A 24506-nucleotide genomic window follows, 5' to 3' on the forward strand; every position below is an offset into this window, starting at 1 on the left:
CATTTGTCAGAACTGACATGTCATTGTCTCCATGTAGAATTAATATTCTTCTGCTAGAATTCTCCCAAAGGAACTTCTTCTGCTCATTGATGGGAAAAGGGGGAGGTGGGTTGTCATTTTAATTCAGAACACATATTTTCTTCATTTAATCATTTTGCTGGTGGGAATAAATGGAAAGTTATCCAACTGGGCATGTGACATACAAGAACATTACTGAGTAACAAAAGATTTATTCAAATATTTAATTGGAAGGAAGTACATCTGGAATACATTTTACGGAATACATATAAAAAAAGAAAGTAAATCCATTAGAATTAATATCACAAATAGTTGACTTTATCAGGAACTAGAAATATTAACAAACTTGAGCCTAAAATTCCTAACCACTTTCTTTTTGTTTTGCAAAAAGCTGGTCATTTTTTGGTTTATTTTGCATAAAGTATATGGCAATATATTTTATTACTTTAGGTAGAGTTTTATTTTCAGTTAATATTTTAGCAATTGATCACATAAATTACCTAACTTGTTTTCTTTCTCCCCTTGGGAAAAAAAAAGGCAAAACAAAGGAGGTAGGGGCATCTGTCTGTCTTCCAAATACTTCAGAAATCCTAAGATCAGTGAGTGAGCAGAAACCCACTATATTCGGGCTACTAGAAACTATGTGAATTAAGAGACATCTAGTTTTTTCCTTAGATGTCAACATAGATCCCATTGATCAAATAATCCAGTCTCGAGTAACGTTTCCTGTGGAGAGATTCCAAGAGCATTCTGCCCAAGAGGACGAGGCCGATCACGAGGAACAGAACACCAAAGACCAAGGTCCCAATGAGCAGCCACTTGTCAAACGGAAGGCCAGGCTGACTTTCTGGAACACTGCTCTGGGAGGAGCCGCCTGAACTGGCCTGCCCACCTTCCTGGGAAGCAGCTTTATTCATAGCGGAAGAATACACATTTGGCAAAAGACCTGTGGCAGGGTTACGGGCCTCCTCTGTGGTCAAAGTTAGGTTGGAAATTTCTCTCAAGGGCACCGTTTCTGGCGGGCCTTTCAAGTCTGTCGGTGCCTGAGAGGTGGGCGTTGGGACTGCTGTGGACAAGCTAGCTTGGGGTGTAGCCACAGCACGTGTCAAAACGGTGGAAGTGACTGTGGGAGGCTGCGAAGTGACTGTGGTTGCAGGCAAAGCTGTGGTGGCCACAGGTGGCTGAGAAGTCACAGATGGCATCATGGGAGCACTGGTGGCAAAGAGAAACACGGGCCCTGGAGTGGCAGAGAGGGTATGCAGAGAAGTCACAGCCGCTGTGCTGGGGAGTGCTGTCAATTTTTCAGGCAGATGAACTATTTTTTGTTCCGAGAACTGTGAATTCTGAGAATAGCCTCTGTCTTTATAAGCTGGGAACTGAGTACTCACAGGACCAATCTTGAATAGTTCCTCCGAGTGAGCTGAGGCTCCGATCTTCTGAGAAAATGTGTGTCTCCATAAGACCTCAGTGGGCTTTGAATAGTCTGTCAGACGCGGGGGGATGGGAGTGGTTGCTTGGATTGGCAAATCAGGTTTGCCAAATGAAGGAAAATCTGAAAACATAAAGAAAATAAAAGGGAGACTTACATTTTGAAGGAAGGTTAAAAAAGATGATCGTCACCTGACCAGGCGGTGGCGCAGTGGATAGAGCGTCAGACTGGGATACGGGAAGACCCAGGTTCAAGACCCCGATGTCGCCAGCTTGAGCACAGGCTCATCTGGTTTGAGCAAAAGCTCACCAGCTTGGACCCAAGGTCGCTGGCTCGAGCAAGGGGTTACTCGGTCTGCTGAAGGCCCGTGGTCAAGACACATATGAGAAAGCAATCAATGAACAACTAAGGTGTCACAACGAAAAACTGATGATTGATGCTTCTCATCTTTCTCCGTTCCTGTCTGTCTGTCCCTATCTATTCCTCTCTCTCTCTCTCTGTCTCTGTAAAAAAAATAAATAAATAAAAAAGAGATGATCGCCCCAGCTTGTTCAATAAGTCCCCACACTGTTGATACTTGACATTTCACTGAAACTTGTGCAAAATGGAAAAATATGAATCGCTAGATCATAACGTGCTGACAGTGCTTCTTCATCAGATGCTGTGGTTTATTTCTAGAGTGATGGGACAGAGGAGAGAGAAATGTGTGGAAGAGGATCGGACAAATTGAGGAAGAGGTGAAAGGAGCACTCTAAAAGGACCTTGGCATGGGCAGCAAGACATTTAGGAAGATGGAGATGCTTTAGGGGTCAAGGCCATGGAAGGAGGCTGGGCCAGGGTGATGCAGAAGAGAACACTGGGAGAGAGGCTGCCAGAGCCCCTGCACGCTGTGCCAGCCGATGGATGACAACTGGGGAGCAGGCAATCCCTAGGAGAGATGAACAGTGGGGACGGGGGCGGGGCAGGTGAGAAAGGTATGTGGAAGCCACAGACCAATGAGAAGAGGCAGAATCCAGGTGATGTGCTTTGACAAGGGGGAAGAGGGAGCAGACCGGAAGGTCTGGTCTTTTCAGAAGGCACCGAGGCCAAGGCAGCTGATGACATTTTTCAATTAAAGAAAAAAGTTTCAGCACCACACTCAAGGGAGAGGTAATAAACCTGGTAGATTTAATTCTTCAAAGGTTAAAATATTAAAGCCAATGTCCTAGGTTCTGAGGAAGATGGGGCTCTGCTACTTAACCACTCATTTCTCTTGGGTGAGAACTGGAGAAGACACAAGGAAAGAAGCAAAGGAATTTCCTAGCAGCCACTGATGAACTCTCCTGTTCTCTTTTCCCCTTCCTTCTCCAACTCCCCTCTGGCCCGCTTCCAAGTGAGACCTCACTCCCCCCTTTTTAAATACTTTTATTGATTTTACAAAGACAAGAGAGAAAGGGGAGCATGGAGTAGGAAGTAACAACTCATAGTTGCTGCATGCTAGTTGTTCATTGCTTGCTTGCTGTATGTGCCTTGACCAGGGAAGCCCAGGGTTTCGAACTGGCAACCCTGGCATTCCAGGCCAAAGGTTTATCCACTGTGCCACCAGAGGCCAGGCATCTCCCCTCTTAACAAATACACCCAGAGGCAACTTCAGATTTGGAATATCTGTGACCAACTCTCTAAGTGTCACACCTCTAAGAGGTCCTTTGGAACTGTCACTTATGAACTCATCTAGGACAGGGGTCTGCAGCCCAAATCTGGCTCATCCCCTGCCTTTGTATGGCCAGTGTGTTAGGAATGGTTTCTATATATTTTTTTTTTTACAGAGACAGAGAGAAAGTCAGAGAGAGGGATAGATAGGGACAGACAGACAGGAATGGAGAGAGATGAGAAGCATCAATCATTAGTTTTTCGTGTGACACCCTAGTTGTTCATTGATTGCTTTCTCATATGTGCCTTGAGCGTGGGCCTTCAGCAGACCAAGTGAACCCTTGCTTGAGCCAGCAACCTTGGGTCCAAGCTGGTGAGCTTTGCTCAAACCAGATGAGCCCGCACTCAAGCTGGCGACCTCAGGGTCTCAAACCTGGGTCCACCGCTCTATCCACTGCGCCACTGCCTGGTCAGGCTCTACATTTTTAAGTGGTTAAAAAAAAATAAAGCCTGACCAGGTGGTGGCGCAGTGGATAGAGCATCAGACTGGGATGCGGAAGGACCCAGGTTCAAGACCCTGAGGTCGCCAGCTTGAGCGCGGGCTCATCTGGTTTGAGCAAGGCTCACCAGCTTGGACCCAAGGTCGCTGGCTCCAGCAAGGGGTTACTCGGTCTGCTGAAGGCCCGCGGTCAAGGCACATATGAGAAAGCAATCAATGAACAACTAAGGTGTTGCAATGCGCAATGAGAAAGTGATGATTGATGCTTCTCATCTCTCCGTTCCTGTCTGTCTGTTCCTGTCTATCCCTCTCTCTGACTCTCTCTCTGTCTCTGTAAAAACAAAAACAAAAAACAAAAAAAAATTAAAATTAAAATAAATATTTTGTGATGCATGAAAATGACATAAAATTCAAATTCTAGTGTCCATAATGTTTTACTGGCACACAAACATGCTCCTTTCTTTATATACTGTCTGTCACTGTTTTCGAACTACAGGACAGAGGTGATTAAGCATGACAAATTACGTGTGACACACTAAACCTAAAATACTGGCCTGAGAAGTGTGAGATAACTTATCCTTTGGCCCTTGACTAAAAAAGTTGGTGGACACCTACTCAAGGATATAGTACTTTACTCTAAAATAGAATTTATTTAGATGCCTGGAATTCCTCTTCCCTCCAACAATACTACAGAAAGAAGAGTTTCCACTGCAGGTGACATGTCCATAGACAAAGCCTCACCATGAGATAAACAGCAGGACCAGATATTTTTTAAAAAAGAGCAGGATTCGCCTGACCAGGTGGTGGCGCAGTGGATAGAGCGTCGGACTGGGATGCGGAATGACCCAGGTTCGAGACCCCGAGGTCGCCAGCTTGAGCGCGGGCTCATCTGGCTTGAGCAAAGAGCTCACCAGCTTGGACCCAAGGTAGCTGGCTCCAGCAGGGGGTTACTCGGTCTGCTGAAGGCCCACGGTCAAGGCACATGTGAGAAAGCAATCAATGAACAACTAAGAAGTTGCAACGCGCAACGAGAAACTGATGATTGATGCTTCTCATCTCTCTCCATTCCTGTCTGTCTGTCCCTGTCTATCTCTGCCTCTGTAAAAAAGAGAAGGATTCAACACATTTCATTTTAAAGTAAAAAAATAAAATAAAAAAAGCCTAAGTAAGTGCTCTGTGATATCAGAACTTAAATAAGGCCATTGACAAGAATGACCCAAACAGCTGTTTCTTCCGCAAGAATGCACGCTCATAAATAAAGCAAAGAAAGGGCTCATCCCATTTTCTGATAAGATTCAACTATTGGCGAAGATCCTAGAACCAGGCAAGGATCCTGCACACCTGCTCCCCTGCCCTCACTCACTGAGGTTTGCCTTTGGGGCCTGGTGCTTTCTCTCAGTCGTGGAAAGAGGAGCCACAGAGGAAGCTGGGAAACAGCACTGTGCCCTCAACCTCTCTTTTGAGCTTCATTTCTAAGTGACTTCACTAAATAAAAAGCTTAAAGACTATTACTTGAAAACCAGCTGAGCAAACAGACTCCCAATTTATTCTACTTTAGAATTCCCCTATTCTGGTCGTTGGTAGAAATATCCCATAAGCCAAAGGGGAAAAAAATGAAATGATGCCAAGCTGCAATGGTTTTATAGAATGAACAGAGCACAATGCCATCTTTCAAATTCAGTCTGTAAACATTAGTCAATCATTTACAGGAAATCAAGTTTATCCGGAAACACACCACCAAACAGGTATTTAATTTCACCCCAAACAGGAGGCGGGTAATTTACTTTTATGGGTAATTTCAATCCATCAACATGGGAAGACTCATGAATAGAATTACACACACAACTTGTAAATGTCCTATAGATATAAACAGTCCACTGCACACTGTGTCCAGGGTTGGATCCCCTTTGCATCTCGCTATTCATCAACCTGCTCTGGGCTGATGGCACCCCCTGGTGGCTGCCAGAGGAACTGTTTGATTCTAATTTCACCTCACTACCTTTATACTAGCCCTTAAAAGATTTATGCACACCCAAGTTCCATTTTCTCTCATTTCCACTGGTGTGTCCCAGTCACTGTTAACGTGTCTCTATACCCTTAAGTTAAACATTTTTTTCATGTAATTGAAAAACAACTGAATGTTTTTCACTGGAAATTTAAGGGAACTTGCTTATTTCTACACCTCGAACTTATTTTTTATGGTCTGAATCATATTCCCCACAGTGGAGTCAATCATGTTCTGGCAACTGGACATTTATGTGGCTTCTAGATTTTTTTATTTTTAGACTAATTATATAATAGTTTCCCAGCAATAGATTTTTTTTGTTTCGGCATTGTTTCTTTAGTACAGATTTTATGGAAGTAGAATTACTGGATTAAAATGATCGATATTAAAAAAAAAAAAACTTTCTTGAGAGAGTGAAAAGGATCAACTTATAGTTGTTTCACTTTAGCTGTGCACTGATTGCTTCTTGTACATGCCTTGACCGGGTTTCCAACCTCGGGCTCAAGCTGAACCAATGGACCCCCTGCTGAAGCCAGCAACATTTGGGCTCAAGCCAGCGACCTTGGGCTTTCAAGCCAGAGACTTTTGGGCTTTCAAGCCAGGGACCTCTGGGCTCAAGCTGGCAATCTTTGGGATCATATTGATGATCCCATGCTCAAAACAGTGACCCTAACTCAAGCCAATGAGTCCCGTGCTCAAGCTCGTGACCTCGGGGTTCCAAACCTGTGACCTCAGTGTTCCAGGTTGACACTCTATCCACTGTGCCACCACCAGTCAGGCTAAAATTACCTATATTTTTTAATATTCTGCTTTAATTATGAGATAGGTGATAGACCTAGGGAACACACTGATAGTGGGAGAAAGGACAGGATGAAGAAGAGGTAGTGTGAAGGAATAGTGCAGGCAGAATGTGATGGTCCAAATCCCACATGATGGGAGCTCCTGAAGGTGAGGAGCAAATGTTCCAATCCATGTCTTGAGCCCTGACCTCTCTAGAAACTCAGACTGACAAATCCAGTTCCTGCTGGACACTACCCCTCGGTGTCTAACAGGCTCTGCAATACGCCAGATGATCAAGGAGGAACAGGGAGAAGCCATATCTACATCACACTGCAGGTCCCAGCATTTTCATACAGGCAGAAGTGAAGGAGCCACAGAGATCAGGGCAGCTCACTGAAGCTCCCACAAGGAGAGGAGGAGGACAAGATCCTGTCCATGAAAGGTCACTGAGTGTTTTGAGAAGCCTAATCTGTTCTATGCCATAGTGTTTTTAAAAATTATTTCTTAAAAAAATTTTAATGGGCCCTGGCTGGTTGGCTCAGTGGTAGAGCATCGGCCTGGCATGCAGGAGTCCCGGGTTCGATTCCCGGCCAGGACACACAGGAGAAGTGCCCATCTGCTTTTCCAACCCTCCCCCTCTCCTTCCTCTCTGTCTCTCCCTTCCCCTCCCGCAGCCAAGGCTCCACTGGAGCAAGGTTTGCCCCGGCACTGAGGATGGCTCTGTGGCCTCTGCCTCAGGCACTATAATGGCTCTGATTGCGGCAGAGCAACGCCCCAAGATGGGTAGAGCATCGCCCCCTGGTGGGCGTGCCAGGTGGATCCCGGTCAGGCGCATGTGGGAGTCTGTCTGCCTCCCCGTTTCCAACTTCAGAAAAAAAAAAAAAATTAATGATTGATTTTAGAGAGAGAGGAAGAGAGAAGGGAGGGAGGGAGAGAGAAGGGGGGGGAGAAAGGAGAGCATTCATTTGTTGTTCTACTTAGTTTTGCATTCACTGGTCACTTCTTGTGTGTGCCCTGACTGGGGATCAAACCTGCAGCCTTGGTGTTTGGGGACAAGGCTCTGAACCAACTAAGTTAACCAAACAGGGCCAAAAAATTATTATTTTTTAAATTGTGGTAAAATATACAATTTACCAGTTAAACTCCTTGTAAGTGTACAGTTCAGTGACACTGAGTATATTCACGCTGTTGTGCAACCATCACCATCCTCCATCTCAGAACATTTTTTATCTTGCAAAACTGGAACTTTATATCTTATGTGCCAGTCATTTTATACTTGGGCTCATATTGCTCTTTCGGAAGAATTTACACAAATAATCTGAGTAAAGGAATGTTTAATACATCAGGTTTTTCTGGTTCATGAACAAAACTCAGGCACAGCCCCAGCCAGGGGACAAAGCAGTCAGTGCCCAGGTGCCCTGAGCAGTATCATTCTCCAAAGTCCTTTATGTTCAGCTAATACAATCGAGAGAGAGCCCTTGACTACACTTCCTCCCGCCCCCACAACCTTAACCCACTCTCCAGTCTTCAGCTCAGAAGATAGCGCCACAGTCCATTTAGATAAAACTAGGACTCAGCTTCAGTGCTTCCCTTTCCTTGTCCGTCACATCCATGCCAGCAGCAAGTCCTGTCAACTTTACCTCTGAAGCAGCCCCCACAATTCCTGTCTCTAACTCCTCTACCACCTCCCCGGTCTACCACGCCACAGCCTTGCACGTGGATCTTGCCCCCACTCCCTACTCTGTCTTCCCACTCCCCGTTTTGCTGCTGGGACATTGCCCATTCCCAACACAGCAGTCACAGTGTGCTTTGAGAAATCACCTTCAAAACACCACGTTCCATGCCTGCGTAAGCTCCTCTAACAGCTTCCCATTACACGCTTAAAATAAAACGCCCTACCTACCCTACCCTGGCTTGCAAAACTGAATGTGACCTCTGTGCCTTTCTTACCTCGGGCATGTCACTCTTTATGTACATGGTTCTCTGTGAGTCAGCATTCTGGGATACTGAAACAGGCTATTTCCTCTGTCTGGAACGTCTTCCCATGAACTTCTGACCTCTGGGTCCCTACTGTTCAGATCTCATTTTAAGTATTACTTCTTCACAGATGCTTCCTCTGGTCATCTAATCCAGAGGGCCACGCAGGGATTATCTATTACATTATCTTAGCTCAACTATCTGCATAGCACTTGTAATATATTTTTCTTGATTACTTATTTATTATGGTTATTGTCTCTGTCTCTCTTAAAATGTAAGTTTCAGAAGCCAGGGCCTTGTTTTCTATGTCTAGTGTGGTATCCTTGCATTCCGAGGGTGTAAAAAGTGCTTGGCACACAGGAGATACTAAATAATACTTGCTGCTTATTGAATAAAGAAAATAATATTAATAATCAAGGGTATAATGACAAAAACTTCCAAGAAAATTTGATACTGGAAGCATTTCATCCTGAAAAATTAACAAGTCAAATTCTCACCAAGATGTATCCAAATAATTATATTATTATTTTCTGTATTCTGAACAAATATATAAATTCCATGTGCATGGAGACTGTATTTCCAATGGCTTGCACATGGCAGATGCTCAATTAATATTTTTGAATGAACTTCTCTCTAGATCTACACAACAAATTCCACTGTAAAATGTGATTATAAAAGAATTCTAGGCCCTGGCCGGTTGGCTCAGCGGTAGAGCGTCGGCCTGGCGTGCGGGGGACCCGGGTTCGATTCCCGGCCAGGGCACATAGGAGAAGCGTCCATTTGCTTCTCCACACCCCCCCCTTCCTCTCTGTCTCTCTCTTCCCCTCCCACAGCCAAGGCTCCATTGGAGCAAAGATTGCCCGGGCGCTGGGGATGGCTCCTTGGCCTCTGCCCCAGGCGCTAGAGTGGCTCTGGTCGCAGCAGAGCGACGCCCCGGAGGGGCAGAGTATCGACCCTTGGTGGGCAGAGCGTCATCCCTGGTGGGCGTGCCGGGTGGATCCCGGTCGGCGCATGCGGGAGTCTGTCTGACTGTCTCTCCCCGTTTCCAGCTTCAGAAAAATACAAAAAAAAAAAAAAGCTTAAAAAAATAAATAAATAAAAGAATTCTAACCAAATGACAAACATACTAGAATTTTGTATATTCACTTAGGTCTGAACCCTTTCAGAACAGAAAACCTGTACACTTATCCCAGTGCTATTGATGTTGTTGTAAAGAGGTGTTTCAAAATGTTTTTATGAAAGATCTGTGCACCTGTTGTTTCTTTTATTTATTTATTTTTTTAGGTGAGAGGAGGGGAGATAGTGAGGCAGACTCCTGCATGTGCCCTGACCCAGATCCACCCAGCAACCCCACCATGGACCGATGCTCAAGTACGAGGCTATTTTTAGTACCTGAGGCTGACGTGCTCCAAAGGAGCTATCCTCAGTGCCTGGGGCCATGCCCCAACCAATTGAGCTACTGGCTGCAGGAGGGGAAGAGGGAGATAAGTGGGGAGGGAGGGTAAGCAGATAGTCACTTCTCCTGTGTGCCCTGACTGAGAATTGAACTTGGGATGTCTATACATCGGCCGATGCTCTACATGAGCCACTGGCCAGGGCCACCTTTTTTTCTTATGAAGGTAAAAACAAAACAAAATACTATTGTTGAGAGGTCTTTCACTGAAAAAGAGCTGTTTAGTTTAAAAGTTGAATTTTAAATCATGAGATTTTTCTGGTGACCGCATTTGGCAGTTTTACTTAAGACTCTTTGGTAGAAAATCTCTCATGTAAACCATACCATTAAATAATTCCAATCAAAAAAGAAAAAGAATAATGTTCTTATTACCTCTAAGTATCCTGTGACTCGTAAGTCCCTTGGCTGGTTTCAGTGGACAGGCTTCCTCACTGGGACAGAAAAATAAGTAGCAGTTGGGTTGTCTGGTTGTTTTCCGTGTGTCAAAGATCATCAAGTTACATGCTTTGTCCCCTGCAATGAAAGGCTTCATAAGCATTACTTTGAACAGGATTTGCTAAAGAATACGGCAAGCAAGAAGAACGTCACATCAAGTTCTGGTGTCCACACAAACACCTTTTCTTTTAATATATATATTTTAGATTTTATTTATTCATTTTAGAGAGGACAGAGAGAGAGAGAGAGAGAGAAGAGGGGAGGAGCAGGAAGCATCAACTCCCATATGTGCCTTGACCAGACAAGCCCAGGGTTTCGAACCAGCAACCTCAGCGTTCCAGATCGACGCTTTATCCACTGCGCCACCACAGGTCAGGCTACACAAACACTTTTGTTCACTTGCTTGATGCCACTAAATCATTACCTTTTCCTTAGTTTAGTCACTTGAAGCAATGTTTAAAGACACTGCATTTAAAAATCTGAAGTAAGGTAATTTAATCAAAACCAATTTTTAACCCTTTGAGTAGAACATTCATGTACACCCTCATGCCTCCTAATCATCCAGAGTATGATCGTACATGTACGTCTTTAAACTTGTTAACTCATGAGCTAATTTATGTTAGCTCAAAGATGGTATGACAAAAGAGAGGTCAGCATGCTAACTACAGCTCATGAGGACTTGATGACTGAAACTGGCAGTGATCACACTACTGGGCAAAGCATCACCAAGCCACTGAGTGTGGTTAGGGATAATGAGAATATGGGCTTGACTGACAGGCTGATGTGCAAATAAGTTTCACAGGAAATGTAAGAAAAACCATGAAATTGTTTATAAAACTTTTCATGAAATTGACATTGCTGTTTTGAACTCATACATTGTGTACCAAATGAAGACTAGAAGAAGACCACAGCTATATGACTTCAGACTGAAGCTCATTGGTCAGCTTCTGGAGTTTGTGAATGAGAGGAAATCACCCAGAGGAGGCCGACCATGGTCAGTAGGAGATTCAGCCTTTGTCTTTCAGGGCGTCACTTCCCAAAGCCAGTCCCTGCAACAGCCTCAAAGCATAAGCCACAACGAAAATGCTCCGCATGTCAGCACACTACAAGAGGGGATGTAAACGGAGGGACACAGGGTGGTGTGCATTGAACGTAACAAATCACTTTGCCTGCAACCATGTTTTGAGGAATACCACAGTTTGAAAAAATTTTATTTATTTATTTATTTATTTATTTTTTATTGTACTTTTCTGAAGCTGGAAACGAGGACAGACAGTCAGACAGACTCCCGCATGCACCCAACCGGGATCCACCCGGCACGCCCACCAGGGGGCGACACTCTGCCCACCAGGGGGTGATGCTCTGCCCCTCCGGGGTGTCACTCTGTTGCGACCAGAGCCACTCTAGCGCCTGGGGCAGAGGCCAAGGAGCCATCCCCAGCGCCTGGGCCATCTTTGCTCCAATGGAGCCTCGGATGCGGGAGGGGAAGAGAGAGACAGAGAGGAAGGAGAGGGGGAGGGGTGGAGAAGCAGATGAGCGCTTCTCCTGTGTGCCCTGGCCGGAATCGAACCCGGGACTTCTGCACGCCAGGCTGACGCTCTACTGCTAAGCCAACTGGCCAGGGCCCACAGTTTGAAAAATTTTTTATCGTAAGCAAATAAATAAAAATACCTATAAATTGTCCTAAGAATATCATCATATGCGAGTACATATTTGAGATTCTGCTAATAACAATACTTCTTTATTTACAATGGGAAGTATACGAGAATTGCATGAAATAACAAAAATTTGTATTTAAAAAATGTGTAAGGCAACATTAATAAAAGGCAAATGTATGTTCTTGTTTCCATAAATTGGTTATCAAACAAACATGATTTTAAGTTAAACTGGAACTGCAACAAATTTTATTTTTTGAAAAAAAAAACCTCACTCCTGAGTTTTTTGGGTCAGCGAGCATGAAAAAACTCACTACTCAAAAGGTTAATAGTACAATTCATTCTTTAGAAATAAGCCTTCCGGCCCCGCTGTCTGGCCTCGCGGACTCGCCATCCACCGACCCACTACCAACAAATCTGCCCGACTCTCGCGTGCACCATGTCTGGTTCCTCCAGTGTCACTGCTATGAAGAAAGTAGTTCAACAGCTCCGGCTGGAGGCCCGGCTCAACCCCGTGAAGGTTTCCCAGGCAGCTGCAGATTTGAAACAATTCTGTCTGCAGAATGCACAACATGACCCCCTGCTGACTGGAGTATCTTCAAGTACAAATCCCTTCAGACCCCAGAAAGTCTGTTCTTTTTTGTAGTGAAATTAATCTTTGAAGGTGTTCTAAACCACTTTTCATGGCTGGAGAATATTCAAAGAGACCGAAATATGAAGCCCGTACAAAAAGCTTATTCCTGCCTGACCAGGTGGTGGCGCAGTGGATAGAGCGTCAGACTGGGATGCAGAGGGCCCAGGTTCGAGACCCCGAGCTCACCAGCTTGAGCACGGGCTCATCTGGTTTGAGCAAAAGCTCACCAGCTTGAACCCAAGGTTGCTGGCTCCAGTAAGGGGTTACTCGGTCTGCTGAAGGCCCACGGTCAAGGCACATATGAGAAAGCAATCAATGAACAACTAAAGTGTTGCAACGCGCAATGAAAAACTAATGCTTCTCATCTCTCTCCATCCCTGTCTATCCCCCTCTCTGACTTACTCTCTGTCTCTGAAAAAAAAAAAAAAAAAAAAAAGCTTATTCCTGTAACACGTGCCATACTACACAAAACTTCTGTCAGTCCTTCACGTCTACCTCTCTGAATTTTCACGAATTTCTGTTTCACAAGGGTAATTATTTTATATAAACTGGAAGCAGCAAATAAAATACTTTAAAAGTTTAAAAAAAAAAAAAGAAAGAAAGAAGCCTTCCACTCACTAATACATCCACCAAAATAGACATAGAAATGCTGACTTTGCAGTCTTTACACAACTCACAGTTGAGCTGGGCCTTAACAAATGGATCTAACCCCAAGCTGTATGCGACATTTTGTGTCCTTTGTGTTTATGGGTATTTTTCCATGGTTAGAAGCAAATTAAATTATCAAAGTACTTTTTGAGCCCTAAATATTAAAAAAACCATTGCCCAATAAATGAGGAAAAAGCGTGAGATCCACCACCTGAGACCCACCATTATCTCTGCTTACAGTCCAGGAGTGAGGAACTAACAACTCACAGTCCTTCTGCTTAGGGATAGGAATAAAGCAGCACACCCTCATTGCTTACTAAACGCCCATCATGGAACTGAAGAGAAATGCTCAGCTTCCTGTGCTGCCAGAAAACACCCACACAGCACAAAGTCCTGTTTGCAGGTGAAGTTTCTATTTCACATAAATGTAAATATAACATTGAAAGAAAAACTAGAAATTTAAAGGAAATCTCTTTATTTCCATAAGTCACATCTAAAAAGAGTGTCTAGCCTGACCTGTGGTGGCACAGTGGGATAGAGTGTTGACCTGGAACACTGAGGTCACCGGTTCGAAACCTTGGGCTTGCCTGGTCAAGGCACATATGGGAATTGATGCTTCCTGCTCCTCCCCCCCTTCTCTCACTCCTCTCTCTCTAAAAATCAATCGATAAAAAAAAAAAAAAAACCAAAAAATAAATAAATAAAAAGAGTGTCTAATAGCACACTGCTTAATTTGAGAAAACCACAGAATGTTTTTTTTTCCCTCCTAACAGCAAATGTGTGGTGTCTTTTCCACACTAATTCTTCGGTTCTCTGATTTTCCTACACCATCTGGGTGTCCTACAATGCAACTCAATTCTGAAGTCAGACTCCACAGGATATTGGCTTTTTCAGCCCATCAGGATTGCCTTCACTTTAGATGCCAACTTGGCTACAAATTCAGATTCCTACAACCCCCAATGCCAGCTTCCATAACTGCTACAAGTACTCACAGAACAGTAGGAAAATGCTATACTTACTGTCAGTTCATTATAAAGGAGTCAAATAAACAGCCAGATGAAAAGGTACGTAGGGAGGGTCCGGGAGGGGTCCTGAGCACAGGATCCTCAGTCCCCATGGAGCTGGAATGCCACCTTCCCACCACACGGGTGTGTTCACCAAGATGGAAGCTCTCAGAACTCATCGTTCAGGGTGTTTTATGGAGGTTTCAACATAGGCATAATTGATCAAATCATTGGCCACTGGGGACAGAATTTAACCTCCAGCACTTCTTCCCTACTCAGGGGTGGGCGGTATGGTAGAGCTGAAGATTCCAAGCTTCTAATCAAGGCTTGGTCTTTCTGGTGACCAGCCCATCCTGAAGCTACCTAGGACCCATCTGAGTCCTCTCATTAGCATCAATTCAGGGGTGGTTGAAAGGAGCTCATTACGAACAACGAAAGAGTTCCTATGCTCAGGGAATTCCAAGGGTTTTGGGAGGTCTGCCAGGAACTAGGGACAAAGACCATATATATATTTTCCTTCCTCCCTTCCTTCCTCCCTCCCTTCTCTCCCTTCCTCTTTCCTTCCCTCATTCCCTCCCTCCCTCCCTTCCTTCCATCCCACACCATTATAGAAAGAAAAGGAAGTAAAGATCTAAGAGAAAGCAGGATTTTGTTGGCTAATAAACAAGTAAGAATCACTAGTCCAGAACTTACTAGCTTTCTAGGCTCTGAGGGCAAGGGTTTATCCATTTTATTCACTGCTTTATCTCCAGCAAGACATTAGGTGCTCAATAAATTCAGTGTTTTTTCATTTAGGGAATTAGGGCAGGTTCATTAACAACTGAAAAGCAACCATTTCTCCACTTAGATATATACTTCTCTTTTCAGGTAATAGACTTGAAGCCTGAAATTTGCAAAGGTGTAGTTTAAACCTGTGGCCTTAGTTTCCTTCAGTGTTGTAAAGCCAGGAGGCAGGGCCAGGGCCACTATCACAGCAGCCCGGCCTATGCAGGTTCACATTGGATTCGAACAGTCGGTAAAGAAACAACGGAGCCAAAAACTGGTGGGCCATAGCCTTTAATCTTAGCTTGCACCCGGCGGGCAAGTAAAAATACACACTGGGCTCCAAAACCCAGTCACACTCAGTGCTCACAAAGCCACTGACTTATCCGAGTTTCCTAGAATCAAAGGTTTCTAGCTCACCAGCCTTATTCTCCTCAGTTCCCCATCTCCCTCCTTATCCCAGATACAAACTCTACACAAACTGGCATCTCACTCAGCACTCCGCCATCTTGGCTGCTTTTCCTGGCCTCCTCCACGTGGCCTCCTTCCGCTGCTGGCTCTACCCTCTCTGCTCTCTCATGCTAACCTCAGGAACCAAGAGAGCAAAATCCCGTTTTGCCCCCACTTTATACTGTAGCTTCACAACCTCTAATCCAATATACAAAGTAGGGAAGTCTCCAACCCAAAGTCACCTTCTGAGGCATGATTGGATTGCACCACCCCACATCAAAAAGGGTAGGAAAGGCTTAATCCCAAAACCAAGCCCCAGGCTACAAGGATTCTGCCTGCCTTTAGCCCACCCCAACACACATTAATATCACCTGGGCAACGGCCTCCTCCTGTTATCTTTAACAAAGTGAGCATAATACATTTTATCTGCCCAACAAGTGTCATATGAACGGTCAGACTAAATGACTTCCCAGGTCCCTAAGAGTCCTAAAAGTTTCGATCAGTGGCCAGTGGCTTCCTGACTTACCTTACACCACCAGCTCCAGGAAAGGGTGACAAAATGGAAAGTCTGTTCTTCCACTTAAAAATCAAATGCTGGCCCTGGCCGGTTGGCTCAGTGGTACAGTGTTGGTCTGGCGTGTGTGTGTCCCGGGTTCGATTCCTGGCCAGGGCACACAGGAGAAACGCCCATCTGCTTCTCCCCACCTCCCCCTCTCGCTTCTCTCTCTTTCTTCTCCTCCCCTCCTGCAGCCATGGCTCAGTTGGAGCAAGTTGGCCCCAGGTGTTGAGGATGGCTCCATAGCACTAAAACATGGCTCTAGTCGCAATGGAGCAAGGGCCCCAGATGGGCAGAGCATTGCCCCTTAGTGGGCTTGCTAGATGGATCCTGGTCGGGGCGCATGCAGGAGTCCATCTCTCTGCCTTCCCTCCTCTCACTATAAAAAAAAAGATATAAAAAAAAAATCAAATGCTGATTTTCCTATGGTATTAGTTAGGAATTTTTCTGTCTAGACTCCCTTTCTCTGTTTAAATGTTCTTTGTAAAACCACACTGTATTGCAACACTCCATGGCGACGGCAGCTAAGCATTTAAATAGCATTTTTGTTTCAATATCCTAGAAGCGTGTGAGAACCTAACATGGGTGATTCTCAACCTTTTTATACCAAAACACCTCACACACTCATCAGTAACTTTGACTCAGCTGAGGGGAGAGGAGGGCACACTTGTAGAACATTCCCTAGGTCAGGGGTCCCCAAACTACGGCCCGCAGGCCGCATGCGACCCCCTGAGGCCATTTATCTGGCCCCCACCGCACTTCCAGAAGGGGCACCTCTTTCATTGGTGGTCAGTGAGAGGAGCATAGTTCCCACTGAAATACTGGTCAGTTTGTTTATTTAAATTTACTCGTTCTTTATTTTAAATATTGTATTTGTTCCCGTTTTGTTTTTTTACTTTAAAATAAGATATGTGCAATGTGCACAGGGATTTGTTCATATTTTTTTATAGTTCGGCCCTCCAACAGTCTGAGGGACAGTGAACTGGCCCCCTGTGTAAAAAGTTTGGGGACCCCTGCCCTAGGTGATTCTGTCACCCACTTTTCTACTCCATTAAGAATCTGTAGTATGAACTATTGAGCCATGTCAACCAGCTAACAATGTCACAAAACACATGGAATAAAGGGTTGTCAAGGGACTATTACTTACCTGATATGTTTTTTGTTGAACAACAAGAATTAATGCAGTCTTCTTGAGTTAATGTATGTATGGGCTCGTTTCCTCTGATTCCCTTAGTGAGAGATGACTGGATGTCAATTACAACATTTTCTAGACTCTGGGTAAGACAATTATGACTGGCAGACACCCTTACTGTCAGGGAACAAATGATTACAAAAGTGTAGGTCAAACTCTGTTCTTCCCCAAAGAACATTTTAAATTTCAGTATAGTTTTAGTCTTCAAAGGTCAAGGATAACACTTCTTCTGGTCTTGGCTTGTTTTGCTTCAAGAAGCTTGCACAGATCATGGGATTTCTCTCTAGAATAAAAAGAAAATCATCAATGAGTTTTGCTATTTTTTTAAAAATTGATTTTAGAGAGAGAGAGAAAAGAGGGGGGAGAGCAGGAAGCATCAACTCATTGTTGCTTCCCATATCTGTCATGACCAGGCGAGCCCAGGGTTTCAAACTGGCGACCTCAGTGTTCCAGGTCGATGCTTTATCCACTGTACCACCATAGGTCAGGCAGTTTTGTTTCTTTTAGTAAATCTAGAAGAGATACATTTCATTTCCTTTAAGTCAATGTAAATCATCCAAAAATAGGTGATTTATAATAGGGCAAAAATAAACAAGTATTTTTATTCATTTCACTTTTAAAAGGCTTAAGACAACCTTTTTTTTTTTTTTTTTTGTATTTTTCTGAAGCTGGAAACGGGGAGAGACAGTCAGACAGACTCCCGCATGCGCCCAACTGGGATCCACCCGGCACGCCCACCAGGGGGTGACGCTCTGCCCACCGGGGGCGATGCTCTGCCCCTCCGGGGTGTCGCTCTGTTACGACCAGAGCCACTCTAGCGCCTGGGGCAGAGGCCAAGGAGCCATCCCCAGCGCCCGGGCCATCTTTTGCTCCAATGGAGCCTTGGCTGCGGGAGGGGAAGAGAGAGACAGAGAGGAAGGAGAGGAGGAGGGGTGGAGAAGCAAATGGGCGCTTCTCCTGTGTGCCCTGGCTGGGAATCGAACCCGGGACTTCTGCACGCCAGGCCGACGCTCTACCACTGAGCCAACCGGCCAGGGCCCCCCCTTTTTTTTAAATTCAGTGAGAGGAGGGGTGGCAGAGAGACAGACACCCCACATGTGCCCCAACCAGGATCCACCTAACAAGCCCACTAGGGGGCGATGCTCTGCCCATCTAGGGTGTTGCTCCATTGCTCAGCAACTGAGCTCTTCTTAGTGCCTGAGGTGGAAGCCATGGAGCCATCCTCAGCCCCCGGGGCCAACTCACTACAATCAAGCCATGGCTGCAGGAGAGGGAGAGAGGGAGAGAAGAAGAGAGGGAGGGAGGGAGAGAGGGAGGGAGGGAGAGAAAGAGAGAGAGAGAGGGAGAGGGAGGGGGAGAGAGAGAGAGAAGCGAGAAGGGGAAAGGTGGAGAAGCAGATGGGCGCTTCTCCTATGTGTCCTGACTGGGAATCAAACCCAGGACATCCACACACTAGGCTGATGTTCTACCACTAAGACAACCGACCAGGGACAAGACAACCTTTTGTTAAAAACTTGGCAAAGAACTAATATACTCAAACACATATATCATCCTATCATTGCTTAAAAGCTGTGAAAAAAGAGGTATAGTGCTGACTGGTGGTGGCACAGTGGATCAAGCATCAACCTGGAACGCTGAGATCGCTGGTTCAAAACCCTGGGCTTGCCTGGTCAAGGCACATATGGGAGTTGATGCTTCCAGCTCCTCCCCCCTTCTCTCTACCTCTCTCTCTCCTCTCTAAAAATGAATAAATAAATAAATAAATAAATAAATAAATAAAAAAGAGGTATAAACACTAGCCCTGCCTCTGAGTTCTAAAGGGAGAGGACACAAAATCCTTAGTCATTCATGAGCAGTGATAATAGGTTTGGCCATATTTCCTTTCTCAGTAGTAACAATTAACTTTTTTTTTTTAATTTTTTTTTTTTTTTGTATTTTTCTGAAGCTGGAAACGGGGAGAGACAGACAGACTCCCGCATGTGCCCAACCGGGATCCACCCGGCACGCCCACCAGGGGTGACGCTCTGCCCACCAGGGGGCGATGCTCTGCCCCTCCGGGGCGTTGCTCTGCCTGGGGCAGAGGCCAAGGAGCCATCCCCAGCGCCCGGGCCATCTTTGCTCCAATGGAGCCTTGGCTGCGGGAGGGGAAGAGAGAGACAGAGAGGAAGGAGGGGGGGGTGGAGAAGCAAATGGGAGCTTCTCCTATGTGCCCTGGCCGGGAATCGAACTCAGGTCCCCCACACGCCAGGCCGACGCTCTACCACTGAGCCAACTGGCCAGGGCCAGTAACAATTAACATTTTAAAATCGCCTACTGGGTGGTAGGGAGTGTGCCAAGAAATTTACATAGATTGTCTTATTTAATTTTAACACCAGCTCTGCCAAAAAAAAGAAAGAAAATAACTATTATCTTCCTCATTTTATGAGGAAAATGACACTGCCTTTCTTATTGTTTCTTCTCTGTAAGTATCAAACCAGAGACTAGTAACCCTAATAATCTAATTTGAGGAATTAGCCAGTCAGCAGTGGGTATATTCAGGCTCAGTTGAAGAAAACTTTAAGGGCAGGTGTTTTTTTTGACATTGCTAAAACACAAAATTCACACTATTATAATGCTAACTCCACTGATAAGCTGGTTTTTCTAGGAAAAATAGAAATAAATGTTACCCTGGCTATGCAATATCATAAACTATCCTCACCTACTCACCCCAACATTTCCAGAATGCAAATTATTTACTGAATGATAGCCTAGAGCAGAATTACTGCTTCTTTAATTTGGGAGGTAGGTAATGAACCTTTTGGTGGCCTGGTGAAGTTTAAAATCTGTTCTGAGACATGTTTTAAAACGCATAAAGTGAAATATAGAGAATTACCAAAGGGAGCCAGTTATATTGAAATATAATTATTAGTTTGTTAAATAAGCCTACAAAGCTCTGATGAAATAAATCAAAGAAGATCTAAATAAATGAAGAGCTGTCCCATATTCATCAATATTGTTAACATGTCAGTTCTTTCCTAATTGATCTATGGATTCAACACAATCCCAATTAAAATCTCAGCAAGTTATTATGTGGGTCTCAACAATATAATTCTGTAGTTTACATGGAAATGCAAAAATGCCCAGAATAACCAACACAATATTAAAGAATCAAGTTGGACACTGCCCAACTTCATAATCAAGACAGTGTGGTGTTGCCTGACTAGGCAGTGGCACAGTGGATAGAGCATCAGACTGGGACGCAGAGGATCCAGGTTCTAAACCTCGAGGTCACTGGCTTGAGCATGGGCTCATCCGGTGTGAGCATGGGGTTGCTGGCTTGAGCATGGGATCATAGACATGATCCCATGGTTGCTGGCTTAAGCCCAAAGGTTGCTGGCTTGAACCCAAGGTCGCTGGCTTGAGCTAAGGGTCACTCGTCCTGCTGAGCTCCCCACCCAGGTCAAGGTACATATGAGAAAGCAGTCAATGAACAAATAAGGAGCATCAATGAAGAACTGATGCTTCTCATCTCTCTCTCTTTCTGTCTGTCTGTCCCTATCTGTCCCTCTGATTCTCACTGTCTCTGAAAAAAAGAAATGACAGTGTGGTGTTGGTAAAAGAACGGACAGATGGATCAATAGAACAGAAGAGAGAGCCCAGAAATAAACCCATAAAAATATAGTCAACTGACCTTTGACAAAGAAGCAAAGACAGTACAATGGATAAAGTATAGTTTTATTAAAAATGGTGCTGGAATGCCTGAATATTCACATGCAACCCCCCCAAAAAAAACAACAAAACAAAAAAAAAAACAAGGGCCTTTTAGCCCTCACAAAAATGAACTCAAAATAGATCTTAAGTCTAATTGCGAAATGCAAAACTATCAAACTCCTAGATTATGCCTGACCAGGCAGTGGCACATTGGATAGAGTGTTGACCTGGGATTCAGAGAACCCAGGTTAAAAACCCCAAAGTCACTGGCTTGAGAACGGGCTCATCTGGCTTGAGTGTGGACTCACCAGCTTGAATATGGGGTCGCCGGTCTGAGCATGGGATCATAAACATGACCCCATGGCCACTGGCTTGAGCCCAAAGGTCGCTGGCTTAAAGCCCAAGGTCACTGGCTTGAGCCCAAGGTCGCTGGCTTGAGCAAGGGATCACTGGCTCTGCTGCAGCCTCCTCATCCCTCCACCCCCATCAAGGCACATATGAGAAAGCAATCAATGAACGAAGGTGCCATAGCGAAAAATAGATGTTTCTCATCTCTCTCCCTTCTTATCTGTCTGTCCCTCCCTCTCCCCCCCTCTAAAAAAATAATAATAATAATCTCCTAGATTATAATATAAGAGAATATCTTTGTGAATTTAAGACTAGGCAATGAATTTTTATATACAACACTAAAACCACAATACATGAATGAAAAAAATGATAAACTGGAGTTTATTAAAATTAAAAACTTCCCTGTGCAAGACAGTGTTAAGAGAACAAAAAGACAAGCCAGACTAAGAGAAAATATTTGTAAAATACATATCTGATAAAGGGCGGGTAGCTAAATATACCAAAAAACTTAAAACTTAGCAATAAGAAAACAAACAACCCAATTAAAAATGGGGCCCTGGCCAGTTGCCCAGTGGTTAGAGCGTCGGCCAGGCATGCAGATGCCCCAGGTTTGATCCCCAATCAGGGCACAGGTGAGAAGCAACCATGTGCTTCTCTTCTCTCTCCCCCATCACTCCTTCTTCCTCCCTTGCAGCCAGTGGGTTGATTGGTTCAAGTCTTGGCCTGGGGCGCTGAGGATAGCTTGTTGATTTGAGCATCTGTCCCAGACAGGAGTTGCTGGGTGGATCTGATTGAAGCACATGCTTTCTCTCTCCCCTCCACTCACTTAAAAACAAAACAAAACAAAACAAAACAAAAAACAAACCAAAAAAATGGGCAAAAGACAAAAACCTGCATGGGAATATGTGTAGTAACTTCATTCACAATTACCCAAAACTGGAAGGAACCAAAATGTCCCTCAATTGATGAATGGATAAACAAACTATGGTACACCCATACAATGGAATATTATTCAGCAATAAGAAGAAACGAAGTAACAAGCCACAAAAAGATACAGAGAGGAATCTTAATTGCATATTGCTGAGTGAAAGAAACCAGTCTGAAAGGTGTAATTCCAATATGACATTCTGGAGAAAGCAAACTATATGACATTCTGGAGAAAGCAAAACCTCACTGACAAAAAAAATCAGTGGAGCTCAGGACATTTTTACCACAGTGAAACTATTCTATGACATTGTAATGACAGGTACATAGCATTGTTTTTACTGGTGGCAAAACTGCTACCTTTAACACTGATGGCTTTTGCCTACACACCTCTTAAAGGAAATGCTACATTTCAGTTAGAGATAGCAAAATAATACATTTTCCCACCGAAGTTCACAGACTTTCTGAAAACTATCCATGGTCTGCCCGGGCAGAAGTTAACTTTTTATGTTGTCACATTTTGCAAGTCTTTTTTTTCTAGCTCTGAAGAAAACAAAACAGGAACAAGAAAGGAAAACCAGGCCAACGCTCTCCTTTGGATGGATTCTGACAGAATTCTCCTGAAGCTCTTGCAACTAAACTTGAACTATGCAAGGGGAGGGGCTGTGTTCTGAGGTGTGCAACATGTTTATAGCTCCTAGACAGAGAGAAATATGAAAGAGTATTTGTCATTAAAAATACTCAACAAGCCTGACCTGTGGTGGCGTAGTGGATAAAGCATCGACCTGGAATGCTGAGGTCGCCAGTTCGAAACCCTGGGCTTGCCTGGTCAAGGCACATATAGGAGTTGATGCTTCCAGTTCCTCTCCCCTGTCTCTCTCTCTGTCTCTCTCTCTCTCTCCCTCTCTCCTCTCTAAAATGAATAAATAAAATAAAATAAAAATTAAAAAAAATACTCAACAATTATTAAAGTAATCTTCTAGGCCATTATTATTTAGGCCTTAAAGATATAAAGTAGAATTGAATCTTGCTGAAAGATGGAGGGAAAAGGATACAAGTGGAGAGAGCGGAAGTACCTGAGCTTTAGTGTCTGCTAACTATAGACAAACATGTGTACGCCACGATGTCGAATACAAAACTGGAAATCGTTTTACTCAGAGCATAATCTAATCTATCAACACACACACATTGAGTATTAGACAATTAGTAGGTTCGCTAATGAATACAGGACACAAATCATACGAGAATAAAAATCGTAAAATATCCCTTCCTTAGAGGACATGTATGTCGCTCACTAAACTATTCTTCTGTCTGTACTGATGACGACGCGGAGCCAGTGTCATTTATGACAGGTGCCTCTGCCCTGCCTGGAAAGACCCTCTGAGACACCGCAGCGCCAGGAAGATTCGGGTCAGCCTTTCTTTGCCCCAGCCTGGTCCTCCACTTGCCCCCGGCAAGGAGGGGTGGCGACTCTGCCTGGGGTGGGTCGGGAAGGGAGGGCTGGAAAGCCTTTACCTGGCGGCCAGGGGAGCTGGGAGATGGCTCCGACGAGCTCGCGGGGAAGCCGAGGCGAATCCGTGGGACCGTCTCGGTAAGGATGGCGGGGGATGCTCCGCACGTCCCTCCCGGTCCAACTGGTTTGTGGTTCGCAAGTTCCTGCTTCCGTTGCAACTGTGGAAAGTTTGAGGGGGAAGGGCACATTCCTGCCCTGCAACCCGGAGCTGCTTCCCAGCTGTTGCGAGCGCGCTCCTCCCTGTACAGCCACAGACGCGAGCCTCTCGCAGCGGTGGCTTCTACTTCTGGTGGCCGCGCTGAGCCCGGGGAGAGCGCGCTGGTCCCACTCGTCCCCGCGCTCACCGAGGGCCAAGGGCGCGGTGAGGGCCCGTGAGCGCAGGCGTGAGCGTGCCTGAGAGTCTGCAGCTGCGCCTTCTCATTTCCTGGGGCCAGAGAACGCGCATATACACGGGATGAAAGTTAAACTACCAAAACGTATATACAGTACAGCAGTGGTTCCCAACCTTTTTTGGGCCACGGACCGGTTTAATGTCAGAAAATATTTTTACGGACCGGCCTTTAGGGTGGGACGGATAAATGCACAAAATAAAATTATGCGACCGGCGTAAAAGCTGTGGTATTTTAAAATATAATTGTCTAACTTACGAGACAAGCGTCAAGAGTGAGTCTTAGATGGATGTAACAGAGGGAATCTGGTCATTTTTTAAAAATAAAACATCATTCAGACTTAAATATAAATGAAACGGCAATAATGTAAGTTATTTATTCTTTCTCCGCGGACTGGTACCAAATGGCGGTACTGGTCCGCGGCCCCGGGGTTGGGGACCACTGCAGTACAGGGAAAAGTCTAGTTGTCACCCCATGTCCTCGTCTAGTTTCCCACCCCAGAGGCAGCTGCTGACC

At 44.9% G+C, this 24506-nt stretch overlaps 1 protein-coding gene and 1 pseudogene across 1 annotated transcript; one reads left to right on the top strand and one right to left on the bottom strand.

The window, feature by feature from the left end:
* Positions 1 to 228: 228 nt before the first annotated feature.
* Positions 229 to 23975, bottom strand: MANSC1 (MANSC domain containing 1). Its single transcript, XM_066264403.1, has 4 exons — positions 23604 to 23975; positions 17082 to 17409; positions 10163 to 10303; positions 229 to 1570 (listed from the first exon to the last, which is right to left on the bottom strand). The coding sequence occupies exons 2-4, from the start codon at positions 17302 to 17304 to the stop codon at positions 690 to 692; spliced, it is 1245 nt and encodes a 414-aa protein (XP_066120500.1). The 5' UTR covers positions 17305 to 17409; positions 23604 to 23975; the 3' UTR covers positions 229 to 689.
* On the top strand, positions 12250 to 12599 carry LOC136320054 (guanine nucleotide-binding protein G(I)/G(S)/G(O) subunit gamma-5 pseudogene; annotated as a pseudogene).
* Positions 23976 to 24506: the final 531 nt, after the last annotated feature.

The sequence above is a fragment of the Saccopteryx bilineata genome, chromosome 1, assembly GCF_036850765.1.
Source record: "Saccopteryx bilineata isolate mSacBil1 chromosome 1, mSacBil1_pri_phased_curated, whole genome shotgun sequence".
In the NCBI taxonomy this organism is placed as follows: domain Eukaryota; kingdom Metazoa; phylum Chordata; class Mammalia; order Chiroptera; family Emballonuridae; genus Saccopteryx; species Saccopteryx bilineata.

Coding starts and splice junctions, on each gene's coding strand:
- MANSC1 (XM_066264403.1), bottom strand. CDS start 17,304: ATGTTCTTTGGGGAAGAACAGAGTTTGACCTACACTTTTGTAATCATT. Junction 10,304..17,081: donor TTCAACAAAAAACATATCAG/GTAAGTAATAGT, acceptor CTTTCATTGCAG/GGGACAAAGCATGTAACTTG. Junction 1,571..10,162: donor GAGTCACAGGATACTTAGAG/GTAATAAGAACA, acceptor TTATGTTTTCAG/ATTTTCCTTCATTTGGCAAA.